The following is a 15,729-nucleotide window of genomic DNA, read 5'->3' on the forward strand; positions in this document are numbered from 1 at the left end:
CAAAGTGACATGCACACAAAGTGCTGAGGCAGCCCACCCTCCTCCCTGCTAATGTTATTCAGCAGGCCCATCCCATCCTGATGCTCTGTTCGGGACGGGTGGATGAAAAAAAAAATGGTAATAGCTAATAATTTACATTTTTACTTCTCTAAGGCTTTGTTTGGGGCACATTTCAGTGGGGGGCCCCATCTCTGCTTCAATGGTGTAGCCGCCCTGCCCCAGACATTTTGCTATACTCAACTCATAAACACGGCCCTACTGTTTATTTGCACATATGACAGTGTATTTGTATCAGCCAAAATGCCATTATTTTTCATTTAAATTTTCATTTATTTTAATTGAAATTATTTTGCAAATGGAAAATCGCTTCCTTGCATCTTTAAAAATAACAGGCACATCTTCCAAGTCTTACATTGGAAATGGATTTCCTTTAGCCCTTGATAGGGTTAATTCTCCAACTAATATTCAGGATGAACTTAGGCAGTGAAAAGAATTGTGAAATTTTGATTATGCACAGGCTATCCAAGGCACACCCAAGAAAGAGCCTCTTCGCGCCACTTCGAGAGGATTTTCTTATGCGTAATATTACAGCAGACCAGGGCAGCACTGAACATGAATAAATGCCTTCACAAATAAAAATATAGGTCCCTGTGCTTTCAGAATTGAAATTGGACTTATAAGTGGAACCATTTATAAGCTGAATCTAGTCCTCTTCCTATCAATGTCTGATCGATAAATTACACTGTCTTGGGAGTGCAGTTTAAATTACTAATTGTATAACTGGATCCAATTGAAAAATATGTTCATAAGTCTATCATAAGCATTTGTCAGGCTGCATACAATTGTAGAACATTGTGTATCTATGGTTCGAGATACTTATGTTTAAACTGTTTCCTTCCACCTATTTCATAGTTCATGTCAAACATTGATTTAATCACACGCTGTATGTACCTTCTTTTCTCTTACTGGTTACTCTTGCATACATCTATATGTTCTCCAGATAAAACCAATGCAACTTTTTAGAACATCACGTCTCTCCACTAATTCTTTGATGCCTTCATATTTCATAAACAGGCCCTTGCTATCATCATTTTCAATTCAGAGATAATAACTTACAATCTCTTTAACTTAACCGCCTCTGTCGTTTTCATGTTATTGAATTTCATGTTTTCAAATGTAGTTACACATCTATGGCTGTCTTTACATGCATGCAACTACTTCAGTTGCATACGTTTCGAGAAGACTTATGCCCTCTATAAATGCATTTATAATAAGGGGAATGTCTATATTCTTTTTAATCCGATATGAATTATGGGATGTTTTATTTTTTATTTTAATGGTTTCATTATGGCTGGAATGTAAATTTCATTTGATGGAAGATATGTTATTCATGATAATTGTTTTATAGCTTTAATGTATTGCTGTGTTTTTTATTATGTGCTTTTATGATTTTTGTTAAAGATCGTTAAAGATTATTATTGATTGAAATAAATACATCCATCCATCAATCCATCCATCGATCCTTCCAACCACCCACTCACCTAGACATCTATCCATCCAGGCATTCATCCATCCATCCATCCACCATTCCACCACCCACCCAGCCATCCATCCATCCATCCACACATCTATCCATCCGTCCACCCACCCAGCCACCTATTCATCCATCCATGCATCCATCCATCCAGCAAGCCATTCATCCATCCGTCCACCAACCATCCATCAATCCATCCATCCACCCACCCACCCACCCATCCAACCATCCATCGATCCAGCCACCAATCCTACCATCCATTCAGCCATCCTTGCTGGGAAAGGAAGCATGTTGCCTGTCATTCGACAATGAAAAAATTATTTAGACTTTACAGGATAAGCAAAGATTGTTCTTCTTATTTTAGTGCTCTAAAACCTGCGGAAGAGGAATCCAAATCCGTGACGTCAACTGTAAAAGTAGTAGCTTTGTTAAGTCCATAACCATATCAGAAGAAATGTGTGACAAAGCACTGAAGCCGGAATCGCAAAAGAACTGTGTCACAACGCGGTGTCCTCGGAATGAAAGACTACAGTGGGCAATATCTTCTTGGAGTGAGGTATGGAGAACCGAGTTTTCATTGATTTTAACTCATCTGAAAATACATAGAAATGAACATATAAATATATTCATAAATCTGTCTCCAGAGATGTACCACTCCACATTGACGTATATTTAGGAATACCATGAATTCGTAGGTGCTTCGAAGATAACTCCTGGACACATGCTATAGTTACAGGTTTTCAAGTTTACCCTTGAAAAGATGGCTGAATGCTGATTTATGATTATGTGAAGGTCTGTTCACTTGAGCAACTGAGGCATACACTTGCCCCATGCGAAATGTCATCACATAGTGGGCACATCTTTATTACTTCACTTGAAAAATAATATTTTTCTTAATGGTGGGGAAAAATCTGTCACTGCAACCCCGTTTCATTTTGGGCCACTTCCCTTCCCATACTGCAAAAATGATTTACTCCCGTCTCTAACAAAAATATATCTCTTACCATTTCTAGAGACAGAAAGGGGCAGATGACGTTTTCTAACTACCCTGTAACTCTATTGTTTGTGGGGGCTTCCAAATTTCCAGGACATTGTTGCTAGGCAAAACTCACTGTACGCCCTGGAGTTGGAATTGCAAATCAATCAATATACCCTTGCCTTATAGTACATTTTTGTCATCTAACATTAAACATTTTCCTAGTTCAAGGTCACTTATTGTGCTCATAAATTAACTATTAAGTAAAATAAATATATCAATTTCCTTACCAAGAACAAACATATTTCAGTTGGATCTTTTTCTTTCTCTTTTAAAGTTTTATTGTTATCATTAAGACAATCTGTGTCAAATGGAACAAAGAAAACATTGCATATAGTAATTGCACAGCAAGTCGCCTGCAACCATTTATTTATTTATTTAGTTATTTTGCTAAATCAAGCGTTAAGGGTGGTCAGCAAGGGGAGATCCGTGTACATATTACTCCTATTGCTCTCTCGCCTCAATAGATATAAAGCTAAATACGTGAACATGGTTCCCCTTAAGCATATAGCAGTAAAACTAGGTCCAGCCTGTGCGGTAAGCCCCAGGAACGGTGTCTCCAACTATCACCCAGCTATGGGAGTGTTATTGGATTTTATGATGATGATGGCAGAGCAGTCTGGTGTGTGGTGGCATCTAGAATCAGGATAACCTCATGTGACAAACTAAAAACATCAAACCAACAAGATTCATGCCGGTCAGAAAGGATTCCAGGTATAATATGTTAGCAGGGTGTAGGTTGCCGCAGGGGGGGTTGGGGGGGGGGGGGATACAGCTAGGGGAAGCTGCGGGCCACTCGGGCCAAAAAGCTGGAGTGCCCTGAGTTTTGGGGGGTTAAAACATGTGAATTCTATGCGTGTAAGATAGTGTATCCGTGGCTGCCATAGACGTTGGAACTTCTTGTCTGTGTTGGCTTAGCTATGAGACAGCCGTTCCAGCGCCCGCAGGTGCCACGCCCTAGCGAACCACTGTGCCACAGAGGGGGATGACGTTTGCTTCCAAGCACAGCCTATGAGCTGCTACACAGCCAACAGCAGGTGGCTCGTCAGCGCCCAATCAGCGTGTGTCATAGCAGCGATGTTGGGAGGGGCATATTCCCAAAATGATTATGTGGTGTAGGTGTGGAAGCGGGAAGCCTAAAATGACCTTGACATGTTCCAGGACCTCCTTCGAGTAGGTAGTAATCACTTTGCATGACCACCAGATGTGGCAAAGAGTGCCTTCTTCCTTTCCACAGCGCCAGCATATATTAGGGACAGTGCGGTAAATAGCTGCTAAATGGGCATGCGTATGATACCATGGAACATCAATTTGTACGCAGTCTCGCGTGCGGAGAGACTGCGATAGGTTTTAGGGTTATCACGCCATAGTGCACCCAATTGTTTAGTGGTTATTTCCCCGGGAGTAGCGTAGTACCAGGTGGTTTGGTACTTATGTGTGTGGTCAGGGACCAAATGTTGCAGTATCTGGTAGATTTTGGAGATCAACTCTCTAGTGTGATCAAAGGCACGTACTAGCTTCTCAAAAGGTATGAGGGGGTGAGTAGCCACCTCGTGCACCCCAGGATGCATTGCCTAATGACGCAACTTGAGGTACTGGAGCTGTGCAGTTGCTGGGGAGCAAATTCAGCCCGACAGTCCTCAAAGGACTTAATTGTGCCTCCCACAAATAGGTCCTTGTGAGTCTTGCAGTCTCCATCTGCCCAGTTATGGAATGTGTGTGTTGACAGGCCCGGGGGAAAGTCAGGGTTGTGTGTTATGGGAGTATTGGAAAATGGAAATGAGGTTAGCCCCTTCTTCCCGGCATTTCTGTCCCAGAAGTCTAGTACTGTCCTGATCAGGGCTGCAACATAGACTCTGGGCGGGCAGGCTCATTTGGGCAGCCAGGCAAGGTACCACAGGGGCCAGCATGCCACTGCTTGGTCCATGTTGAACCAATCCTTTTCAATTCTGCACACCACCCATGCCGGAATGTACCTCCGATGCCCCGCCCAGTATTATTCCAACAAATTTGTACAAGCCAGACCCCCCATCACGCTGCAGTATCAATAGTGAGTGAGCTATGCAAGGTGGTTTCCCATTCCAAATAAAAGTGCGCAGATCCCTCTGAAGGTGTTGGATATCCTCCTGTGGGATCGATGTAGGCAGTGTCTGGAAGATATACAGAACCCATGGGAGTATGTTCATTTTAATAGCGTTTATACGCCCTAGCCAGGAGATGTAGAGGGGTTTCCACTGCTGTAGGTTCATCAGAATCGAGAGACCAAGGGAGGACCAGTTAGTCCGGGACCACGTTTAAAGGGCGAGGTGATTTGGAGACCCAAGTACTTGATGGAGTTTGACGACCACTGAAAGGGAGTTACGCTCTGCAGTGTTTTTACCTCTGGGGCCGGCAGGTTAAGATTAAGGATGAATGACTTGGTCATATTGATCTTGAAGTCAGAGATGGCTGCAAAGGTCTGCAACTTTTCTATAACACTAGAGAGCGAGATATGTGGCTGGGTAAGAGTAAGGAGGAGGTTGTCCACGAAGAGATTGATCTTATGCTCCTGGCCGCCAAAGGATATGCCTTTGATCCATTCTGATCCCCACACACAGATAGGTAGGGGCTCTTCTGCCAGTGCAGAGAGCGGGGCTAAGAGCGGGCATCCCTGTCCTGGAACACGGTGTAGTGAGATCAAGCTCCTAGCCCCCCGTTCACTCAGACATAAGAGGTTGGGGCTATGTAAGATGCCAAGATTTTTCAAATAAAGGCTTGCCCCAGACCTAATTTATGTATTACAGCTTGGAGATATGTCCAGACCACCCCGTCAAATGCCTTCTTCATGTCAAGTGAGAGAAGAGAAGACAGGTGGGTATATCAAGTCTGCGTGAATTTTCTACTAAATGGGCTATGAGCCGTATGTTATCGGCCCCTTGTCGCTGGTTTATAAACCTCACTTGGTCAGGGTTAATGAGGCCTGGTAGAGGGTCGAGTTGGGTAGCAAGGCTTTTAGTGAAAAACCTGGCATCAGTATTAAGGAGGGCTATTGGGTGGTACGAAGAGCATTGTGCAGGATCTTTCCCCACTTTGGGTATGAGAAAAATTTCTGCCATTGCCATTGGGTGGGTAAGTCCTTTGTCTTACGAAAAAGAGTTGAACAAGCGTAGGAGGTGTTCCTGCAGCTGGGGGAGGAACAGGTGATAGAAGAGTATGGGCTCGGCAGCCTTGTCTAGGGGAAGGGCACAAACTGCATCATGCAGTTTGTCTGCTGCAATAGGATTGTAAAAGAGGGTTGAATGTTGTGAGGGTAATGGCTCCCAGTCACATTCAGAAAGGAATGCGCGAAGCCATGTGGGGAGGGGTCTTCACAGGAGTAAAATTTCTGATAATAGTTCTGGAAAGCCTCTAATTTATCACTCTCCACAATCTCCCACCCGTGTTACCTACTTGCAGCTTAGCGATATGTGATTTAGCATGCAGGTGACGTAACTTATGAGCCAAGCGTTTCCCCGCTTTGTCGCCAACCTAATAGTATCTCTGACGCAAGGATAGAAGAGTATGCTCAGCTTTGCCTGTGCAATGGGCTCACAATTGGCCATGCAGTAAGGCCAGTTGCCTCTTGGCTCTTTGAGTAGGCTTGTCCAGGCTCTCTAGCTGCTGAATCTCCACCATAAATTTGGATTCTACCAATTTCACCTCTCGCCCTCATCCTCGTACTATTGCAATTGTTGTTATAGTGCCCCTAATGGCAGCTTTAAAACCATCCCAAAGCATATAAAGTGAGGTCTGAGGCAGTTTATTGAAGCAAAAATTATTTTCAATGCCCTTGCATATCTTTTCTATGTCCCCTGGATCGTGCAGAAGGTGCGAAGGAAGGCGCAAGCCCAAGGTGTGTTCAGGGCAGGTTGCACCAGCATCCCAGGTGAGTGCTAAGTGGGTGTGGTCAGATATAGAGATCTCTGAGAGCTCTACCATGTGAAGGTGGCACAGGATAGACGGTGTGACAAAGGTATAGTCTATGCGTGAATAGGAGGCATGCACATGTGAGTAGAAGGAGTAATCCTTCATGCCTGGGTGTTGATAACACCATGCATCAATCAACCTGTAGTCTTCAATATCTATTTTAAGAATCTCAGACATAGTGCCAGTGCTCTGGTATGTCATAGAACTTCGGTCTAGGGAGGGGCCCAGAAAAATTGAAGTCCCCGCAGACTATGAAGTCAACCTCCACTCCCCCCAGCTGCTCCTGTAAGATGAATTTATTGTTTGTGTCTTTGGAGCATATAAATTGAGCAGCTTTAATGTCCGTTGACCCCGGAGTAGCTGAAGAGACAGGTAACGTCCCTCCCTGCCCCTGGTCTCTTTAAGAGGTGTAAAAGCTAGCTCTGCAAAGGATGCCCACTCCTAGTGTTTTGGAGGTGGTGTATGCCCAGTGTCGCCTGGGATATTTCGGGTGTGTCATGCAGTGAAGGTGAACGTGAAGGCTTACCAGGTGAGTCTCTTGAAGCAGTAGGACATCTGGATCATGCTGAAACACATATCACCAAATGTGTTTCCATTTCTTCAGGAAGTTTAGGCCTGAACATTTAGGGAAAGCAGTTTGAGGTCACTCAAGGCAAATGAGTGGTCAATGGGCTTACAGGGGAGAGTGTTTGGGTGGACTGGCAGCAGTACAGAAGTACTTATGTTGATCAGGGAGAGAGAGTCTAGCCCTGCTTCCCACGCCCTCTGTTCTTGTTGAGATGAATCCCTGCACATTTACCCTGCTTGAGGGTGGCCCTGTGTTTGGTCCCTCCCAGGACCATGTTTTATCTGCTATTTCCTGCACCATCCCTTCCCAGCCTTGTAGATCAATAGAAAAAACAAAATACAACAGATAATAACAGGAGACCAACCAGGTCTAACTAGGACTTCTTTTGTATGCGGAGATCAGCACCGAAGCGCTCCAATCCCGCTGGAGGATTCCCCCTCTGAAAGAGGAAGTCTATGGGGGCGGCCATCAGCAATGAAGAAGGAACTACATGATCCGAGCATCAAGGTTCCCCGTCTCCACCAGGGCCCATCTTCATCACCAATAGTTCAATATGAGGGGCATGTGGTGAAACAGTGAGTTAGTGTCAGCCTTTATGTCACCATGTAATCAGACAGAGTCAGCAGTCGAGTAGTCAGGGGAGGCTCCTTTGCAGAGCGTCCGGAGATGATTAATTACGTCCTTCTTGGCATCCTGAGAGGATAATTTGTGTATTGCCTGTTGGAGCGACACTGAGGAACTGTAGCCCACTTGGGTTTGAGGTCACGTCTCGAGGGGCCAGGCCGGGCGGCCCGTCCCCTTTCGGAGGGTCTTCTGGCCGCCCCAGTAGCGCCCTTGCCTCCATCAATGACTGCAGTGAGCAGCATCTACCCTCCACTGGAACCGGAGTGCAAAGGAATGGCCCCACTGGTAGCTGAGGCCTTGGGTGAGTAGCCTATCCATGATAGGCTTGAAGTTTTTTTGGAGGTTGACTGGGGAAAGATCTTGATAAAGTTGTATCATGTAGCCATGGAAAGTCAGCTCTGTCTTGCCCCTAGCTGCCAGCATGATTGTCTCCTTTTCCGTGAAGAAATGTACCCTGGTTAAAATATCTGGTACGCTGTCTGCTCGCCCCATCCTCGGAGAAAGTCAGTGGACCCGATTCAGGGCAGGTGGGATTGCATCATCATTGCCTTGGGCCACCTGTAGAGCTCTGCTGTAAAGTTCATGATGTCCATGCCCTCCGCTCACCGCCCCCGGTGGCACCCCAGGAATGTAGATGTTGTTATGGCAGCTCCAATTTCCTAAGTCCTTCTGCCTTGTTTGCAGCTTGATGTGTTGATCTTCCAGAATGTTAATGTGCCTCCACAGCATCTCCTGCTCCTCTGATTGAGCGTCATCTGTCCGCTCCAGGTAATTCACTCTGTCTCTGATTTCTGACACCTCTCTCCGGATGTCATGGAGGCCCGATTTGCGTTCTTCTTTGAGTGAGGACATATCAGTTTGTATCTCTTGTAGGAAGCAGTCCATTCATCCTTGGATGATCGGGCTGAAGGTTCTCCCCCATTGCTGCAGGTGATGGGGTGGGGGGAGCGACACCGTCTCATGCTGTGAATTCTTGTTCCAGGGAGACATTACTGAGGTGGCTTTGACCACCTTAGAATGTGGCATAGCAAAGGGAGAGCCACTGGGGTCACCAGAGGGTGCAATTCCCCAGTGCAGCTTATGAGTATGCAGGCCTACACCAGTGGGGGATAGCCTCACGGGACACTCCCTCAACCGGCCCCACCACCGATCCCCTCGTTCACTCGGGACACTTGGGGGCTGCCCCAGACAGCGAGTCCAAAAGAGTGTCTCCTTCACCGGTGTTCCCCTGGCTGCTGCGGCTGACTCCCTCTGAATCCTGCCAAGTTTAAAGGAGTAGAAGGGATAGCTCAATTGTTCCTGGCAAGGGTGCACAGTTCCAGCGCACCTCACTCAAGGGCAGATCAGAGGCCGTCAGCGAAGGGGCCCCACCAGCCTGCATCAAAATATCACCTCCAGCAGAGGTCACAGCTATCAGCTCTTTCGCCGCAGTATGCTGCTTACTGGCCTAGCTTATGATGCTGTTGGGACCACTGCTTATGAGGCAGCGCCACCCTCCACTCCACCAGCTCCAATAGGCCTCCTCTGCAGTTCGCCTCCAGGGGCCCCTGACACAGCCCCCGGGCCCCCACTCAGTTCTGTGTTTACTTGCATACCCTCTGCACTGTTGGGGTGGGGCTCCATAATGGAGCACCCCCAGGCAGTGTCCCCGCCTTCTGTCAGGATCAAGCAGGGCAGCGCAGGGCCCAACCGGCCCATGCTGGCTCCCTTTCCAAGGGTTTTGCCCAACCCCAGCTATAATCTCCTGCTCACCGGCCCACAACTCTGAGGGCTCACTCTAGTGAGGGACAGGAATGGCTCTGCTCGTCAGCTCCTAGCGTCAGCGGCAGTCAGCCAGGCTGACTTGGAGGGCCCAACCCGACCACGTGAGTGGAGGGCCCGGCCCTCCACGTCAGTGAAGGACCGGGCCCTCCCCTCCAGTCTCAGCAATGCCAGCACAGGGTGGCTTGCAGTGGGGGACCCTCAGACCATCCTGTTTGGCTGCACCAGCAGCCAGGGTATTTCTGTCAGTTCCGACGATGGGCCCGGAGTCCCCAGGATGCACAGGTGTTCCTGGCTGTGACAGTCAGGGGGCAGAAGTGCTGTGGTCTGATTCCGGGCTGCCCAGCGGTGTGGTGTGATGATCGCCTCCTACGTTGTCAGGCAGCCGTCACAGGGGCAGATGCAGGCCCGGTCAACCACAGAGGCAGGCGTCCCTAGGGGGTGATGTGCGTGCCCACACAGCACCCACGACGTTTCACAGGCTCCTCTATGCCGCGCGGTGGGTGCACAGCAGCATCTGGTGACAAAATGACACCAGTGAATTGTCGCTTCTAGCTCCGGTGCATCGGTGATGCCAGCCTCTGCAATACGGCTGTAGCTAGCTTTATCCTCTGCCATCAGTTGCTGAGGGTGGTCAGGAGCTCCATGGAGCGGCAGCAGGTGCCCCTCGGCAATAAACAGCTTTGCAATGGGTCCTAGGAGAATGCAGAATGAGAGAGACATGTCTCACTCCATTGCCTCCTTGGCCACGCCCCCAGTTGGATCTTTTTATGGCACCAGATTTCAAAGGCAATGGCAGTCTGTGTGCCCTACTTTAAAATGTATTATCAGCCGAAAATGTACGTTTACATCTGAAAATACCTCCATTTATATCTGCCTGGAATTCACAAAAGGTTTCATAGCAAGCGTAAGTGGATTTGCAACTGCAGATTTCGCTGTCAGAAGTGCAGAAAATCTGCAGTCATAAGTCCCTCTCATTGGTTAGAGAGTGGGGCTTTCCAAGGCCTAGCTAGTATTGGTAGTTCAAGAACACCTGAAACAGACATTTTAGGGCATTATTATAGTCTGATTTTGCCCTTTCCCACCATGAAATGGTCATAAAGATACTCCAGTCAAGGTTTGAGGTAACTTCCCTTCTGTAGCGCCCTTCCCAACCTCGGTACCCACTAATTACTATGCTACAGATGGTGTTTAGTATAACAGGTCTTTATTTTTCTGAACATGATCACAATCCCAACATTCAAAACCTGCATTCACTTCTCTATGCTCTAACGTTTGCATCACAACAGTTTCATCATTGCTAACTCGCACAACGCTACACCGAGCAGGATGGGAAGAGGAACAGACCTCTCCTATTTGGTGGGGTGTAGAGGAAGGGTTTTCTTGGTGGGCACGAGTTAAATTGGGAGACGGAGGCAGCATCACGTCTGAAATTAATACACAACAGGGCTTAAAACAAGGCTGCGTTCTGGCCCCAAGGTCGGGGAAGGTCATCCAACCATACCTGTCAAAAACTCCGATCCCCTTCCTGCAGTATGCGGATGACATTGTTGTTCTGAGTCAAACGCCAATCGGCCTGCAAAGGATGATCAACAATTTGGTAACTTATTTGGAACATGAATGTTTGGAACTGAATAAAGATAAAACCAAAGTGATACGCATTGTGGACCCGAAAAAGCAAACATTTAAATGGTATGCAAATGGTATCCCAATACAGGAGGAAACATCTTATAAGTACCTAGGATTGAAATTGGGGCGTGGCGCAATGAACAAAGAACACAAATTAGATCTAAAGGCAAAAGCACAGTCCCTGATCTACGCATACCGGCAATTGCAAAAAAATGTAAGCTGTCCAAACTATACACACCTCCTGAAAGTGATAAAAGCACAAACCCTACCCACCTTGTCGTACGCACTGGTCACCTGGTGTGGCAAAGAGGCGGGGCTGTTAAACCGCCTACAAACAAAGGTTTATAAGGCAGCTTTCAACCTCCAAAAATCAGCATCACCAGCGCAGGCTCGTTTTGAATTCGGCCTGCTGAATCAGAAGTTTCGCAGTATGGGAACTTTTGTGAAACTCTGTCATAAAATACGCATGTCTGAAGAAGGCTCACTGGATAACCTGTGCTGGAAAGAAATAACCACCCAGAAGAAACAGCACGTGCCAAACAGTTGGGGAGATTTCTTGTCCCAATCCTTGAATGGTATAGGAATCGAAGCACCATGGGACTTGATGCCAGATAGATATAGCTTCGACAAAATTATAAACAATGCAGTCAAATGGGGATCCTATCTGGAAGATAAAACAACTACCGCAAAACGACGACACGGGTGGACCGTGATAAACTCATATTCCGGGGTAAAGTCACAGACCTATCTGGAAAGTCACTTTAGTAGGCCACTAAAACAAAGATACATAGAATATCGACTGGGCCTATAGTTTTCAAAGGACCTACTACCATCCTGGAAAGGTAGTCACGCTGACCCTAATTGTCGCCTATGCGGATATCAAAATTAAACATTAACCCACTTACTATGTGCCTGCCCATCACTTACGGACTTGAGGAGACAGCTTTTAAAGTCCATTTTTAACAAACTGAACATCCGAACATGCAGGCAAGCTGTAATGCGATGGTTAGATGGATCATGTCCTATGTTGGCATGTAGGGGAGTTTAATACATGAAGACAGTACAATCACTCCTACAACAAGCAGAACAAGGAATTATAGTACCATACTGAAATATATGTGCTCAAATTATTTGTATGGACTATTTATTTTAATTGTTCATTTTAATTGTTAATATTTACTTACTATTTTTATCGATGATTCAAATGCATTTTGTAATAATTTTAATTAATTTTATACAATAAAAATTGACTTGACTTGACTTCTTGGTGGGTGGGGAAAATGTTTTCCCCCACAGAGCAAAGCAAACATCTGTGTGTGTTTACACAGAAGACTACATTCCCTCAGTGCAGCATTCTGTACAATTCTGTATCAGGACGATGGGTCCCCAGGAAAGTAGTACAGTTCCCATATGTATGCCTGTAAGCCTGTGCCAGATGCAACTTTCCAGGCATATGCCTGTGAATGTTTGTGAAGAGCTGTAAATGTATTCTGAAGCAAAAATGTAAACGTTGGCTTGTAGTTTGACTATTTAGTTTGAATGAATAGATACCTGTGTCATAGCCCACAGAGAATATGCACTAAGGGCCTAATTCAGAAAAGGTAAACTTGCCCTTTTGTGTACGTTTACAAGTTTTTGCTATTCACAAAGATATTTTACAAGTATTATCTTTCAGACTGTGGAGTCTCTGAACGTAAAAAGAAAAGAAGGTCCGATCTTTATATGTGCGGAGACTCCGCAGTCGTGAAGATGCTACTATTAAAATACCTTGTTTGTAGCAAACAATCCTAAACTTACACAAAAGTGTAAGTTTACCTTTGTGAATCATAATGCCTATTCAGCAAGTTCATAAGGATCATCTTTACCATGGTGCATTCCGTCACTCTGCAAGACCCACAGGAGAAAGGGATTTTTCTAATTTGCCTGGACATCCTCCAATTCAAATGGGAAGGCCTTATATGGAATGAGCGGTTTCTTGATCTGAGTCTGTCACTTTTGAAATTATTTAATCTAGAACATATGCACACATTTATGTTTCCACAGGAACACACATTCTTTAATATTGTCCCTATTTGTTGCTAGCTAGATAAGATTTTGTTACCACATTTTTCAGCATCCCGTTGACCAAAGAATGACATATCAGATATGTATGCTATTTGGATTTTGTTTGTCCATGGCTGGTTCTGGTTTGGAGGTCATATTCTGTCTTCATTATTGATCATTTTAGAAAACTCTTCATGTGTGTTTTGTGAAGGATTTCTTTGTGTTCTAATCAAAAATGTTAACAACTAAAATCTCCAGTATCCAGTATTCTAATGCTGAACTCAGAATCCAGTAGTTTATCGTGGCCATTGTCCAATATTCTGAGAAACAACACTAAACCACTCCACCACTTGCATCCCCACCCCCCAGAGTTACTTGTAAGCTTCATCTCAGTAGCATTTATCCCTCCACTTTCAACCCCTACATTTCATGCTCTGTCCCACGCTCTCCCTTTTCTTTTGCACCACCCACTATAAAAATCTCATCGTGCCCAGCATTGTGTTGTTGCTGCCTGTGTGCTTTATATGTCTGGCACGTACCTACAAACAACATATATTTAACACGGGGCAAAAGGTTACCAGGAAACCCCAAGGATTGTCACTATCATGGCCCTAATACATCTTCAGTACATGCTAACCATATACTATATGAAAATCACAGCCAGAGTAAATCAGTGATTATATCTGATAAATCATACATTTAATTTATAGCCATATCACCCCCATCAACAGAGGAAAATATTTATATGGGGTCAAATATACATTGTTTTGATTTTAAAAGAAAGCCCTTTAAGGTTGAGTGCAAGGTGTAGATATATCATTAAATTACTTTTGTGATGAAACATCCGCAGGATGGGGGCATTTGAAAGATGCATAGAAATATATTTTAGAATGCATTCAGGAGGTCAGCTGGGTTGTCTAGCTTCCACTATGTTGGGGGATTAAAAGCTGTAACTTATAACTAATACATAAATAATTATTAAAAGAGTAATTTGAACAAAGGATCACTAAATCAAGGGTAATCATATGTATCAGAATAAGGGTTCCTGAGTGAATCGTTATAGAGACAAGCCAAGAATGTGGACGATCAATGGCTCAACGCAGTTTCTCATGTACTTAAAATACAGACACAAGGGTACTCTGACAGAAAGCTAGTTCACCTGACACAGGCCAATGTGAGCAAACATGCACGATATTTAGGCGATTGACTCAAAACAATTACAGAGTCACCAACTTGAGCAAGCATTTGCAATGCAATGGGGGAAATAGTGCTCAGAGACTGTAATTAAAGCCTACCGAGTAACAACACACGTAACAGGGTGTCACCACGGGAGGTTACAAAAATGAGACAACGCAGTGCTAAAAAGGAACTCCTAAGCCTATTGACCAATGAACAGCCACAGTTTACAGTGGAAAACGACAGAAGCCAAGGAGAAAAATGGGTGGAGCTTCAAGTCCCTACCTGAATACAGCATGCCTTGCAGAGTAGCACATACGCTGCCCAGGCTCGACCTAAAAAGGAGGGCAAGAGAACACATGACTACGGAAAAATGTCTTGGGTTGTAGTGTGGAAAATTAAGTAGTTGCTATTTGGACTTGGTTGGAAAAAAGGTTCACATGCACATTTGCAATTGAATTTCGATATTAAGGTCAGCATTAGGTCCAGAAATTCAATGGGACCTGGAAGGAAAAAAAGATGGGAGTGCTGAGGCGTCTGTTCCAATATGGCGTAATGTTGTCAATTTAAAGTGGGAGCTCCAATATACAATTTCAACGGTATGCGCTCCTCGTGGAGAGAGGTACACAAACTGGAGTGGTCCACAAATTATATGCTCCAGTAATTGATGTGCTAGGGAACCATGTAGACAAGATTAGAAAACCATCAAAGTAGAAGTTTGGAAGCACACAATAGAGAAAGGGAACAGCAAGCAAGGACAGCTGGTTGTGCTGCAATAAATAAAGGGACTGCTGCAGGGCAAAGTAAAGTAGCTGGTAGGGGAACTAGAAGGATGTGCAATTAACTCACGTCCTGAAATCGCACTTAAAAAAAACAGTTGCACTAGTTCAAAATGGAAAAGTGGTACAGCTCCAATCTCTGTCTGTAAAGGGCACACATTCTGCCAGCGCACACAGTCACGTTGCAATGCGGCAGCGGTTGAGTAAGTTGTTGCAAAACACAGGTATCTGTCCACAGAGATGTTGAAAAGAATTGTCACCAACTTAACAATGGCAACGTGTAGCACATAACACTTCGATTCTGCACATACACTATAAATAAACTAGATTGATCCTTTGTGACATATATTTTATGTGGTAAAGTTGGAGACAGGTTCGTGTGTTAGTTCACCACCTAAGTAAGTAGAAGATATTGCCAGGTTGCATCCATATTCGATCACTCAAAATTCACAAAAACCTGACTAAATCATAAGACACATATAAGGGGGTATGTGAACAGAATAAGATAACACTCTCATTAGAAAAATATGTTCGTATTCACATGGCATCGTGCATTCCCAAGCTGATGCCAGATTTTCAAAATGTGCACTTTAGCATATAAAATCCAAAGACTGAGTCACAGAATCAGGACAGA

At 45.0% G+C, this 15,729-nt stretch overlaps 1 protein-coding gene across 1 annotated transcript in view; it reads left to right on the forward strand.

Moving 5' to 3' along the window:
- The window catches only part of ADAMTS18 (ADAM metallopeptidase with thrombospondin type 1 motif 18), a 340,132-nt gene that overhangs the window by 311,763 nt on the left and 12,640 nt on the right, over window positions 1–15,729 (forward strand). Inside the window, exon 20 of the mRNA XM_086947715.1 lies at window positions 1,899–2,090. Within this exon, the coding sequence (XP_086803841.1) occupies window positions 1,899–2,090 (192 nt within the window). The remainder of the gene's footprint in view (window positions 1–1,898; window positions 2,091–15,729) is intronic.

This window comes from Lissotriton vulgaris, chromosome 12 (genome assembly GCF_964263255.1).
Source record: "Lissotriton vulgaris chromosome 12, aLisVul1.2, whole genome shotgun sequence".
In the NCBI taxonomy this organism is placed as follows: domain Eukaryota; kingdom Metazoa; phylum Chordata; class Amphibia; order Caudata; family Salamandridae; genus Lissotriton; species Lissotriton vulgaris.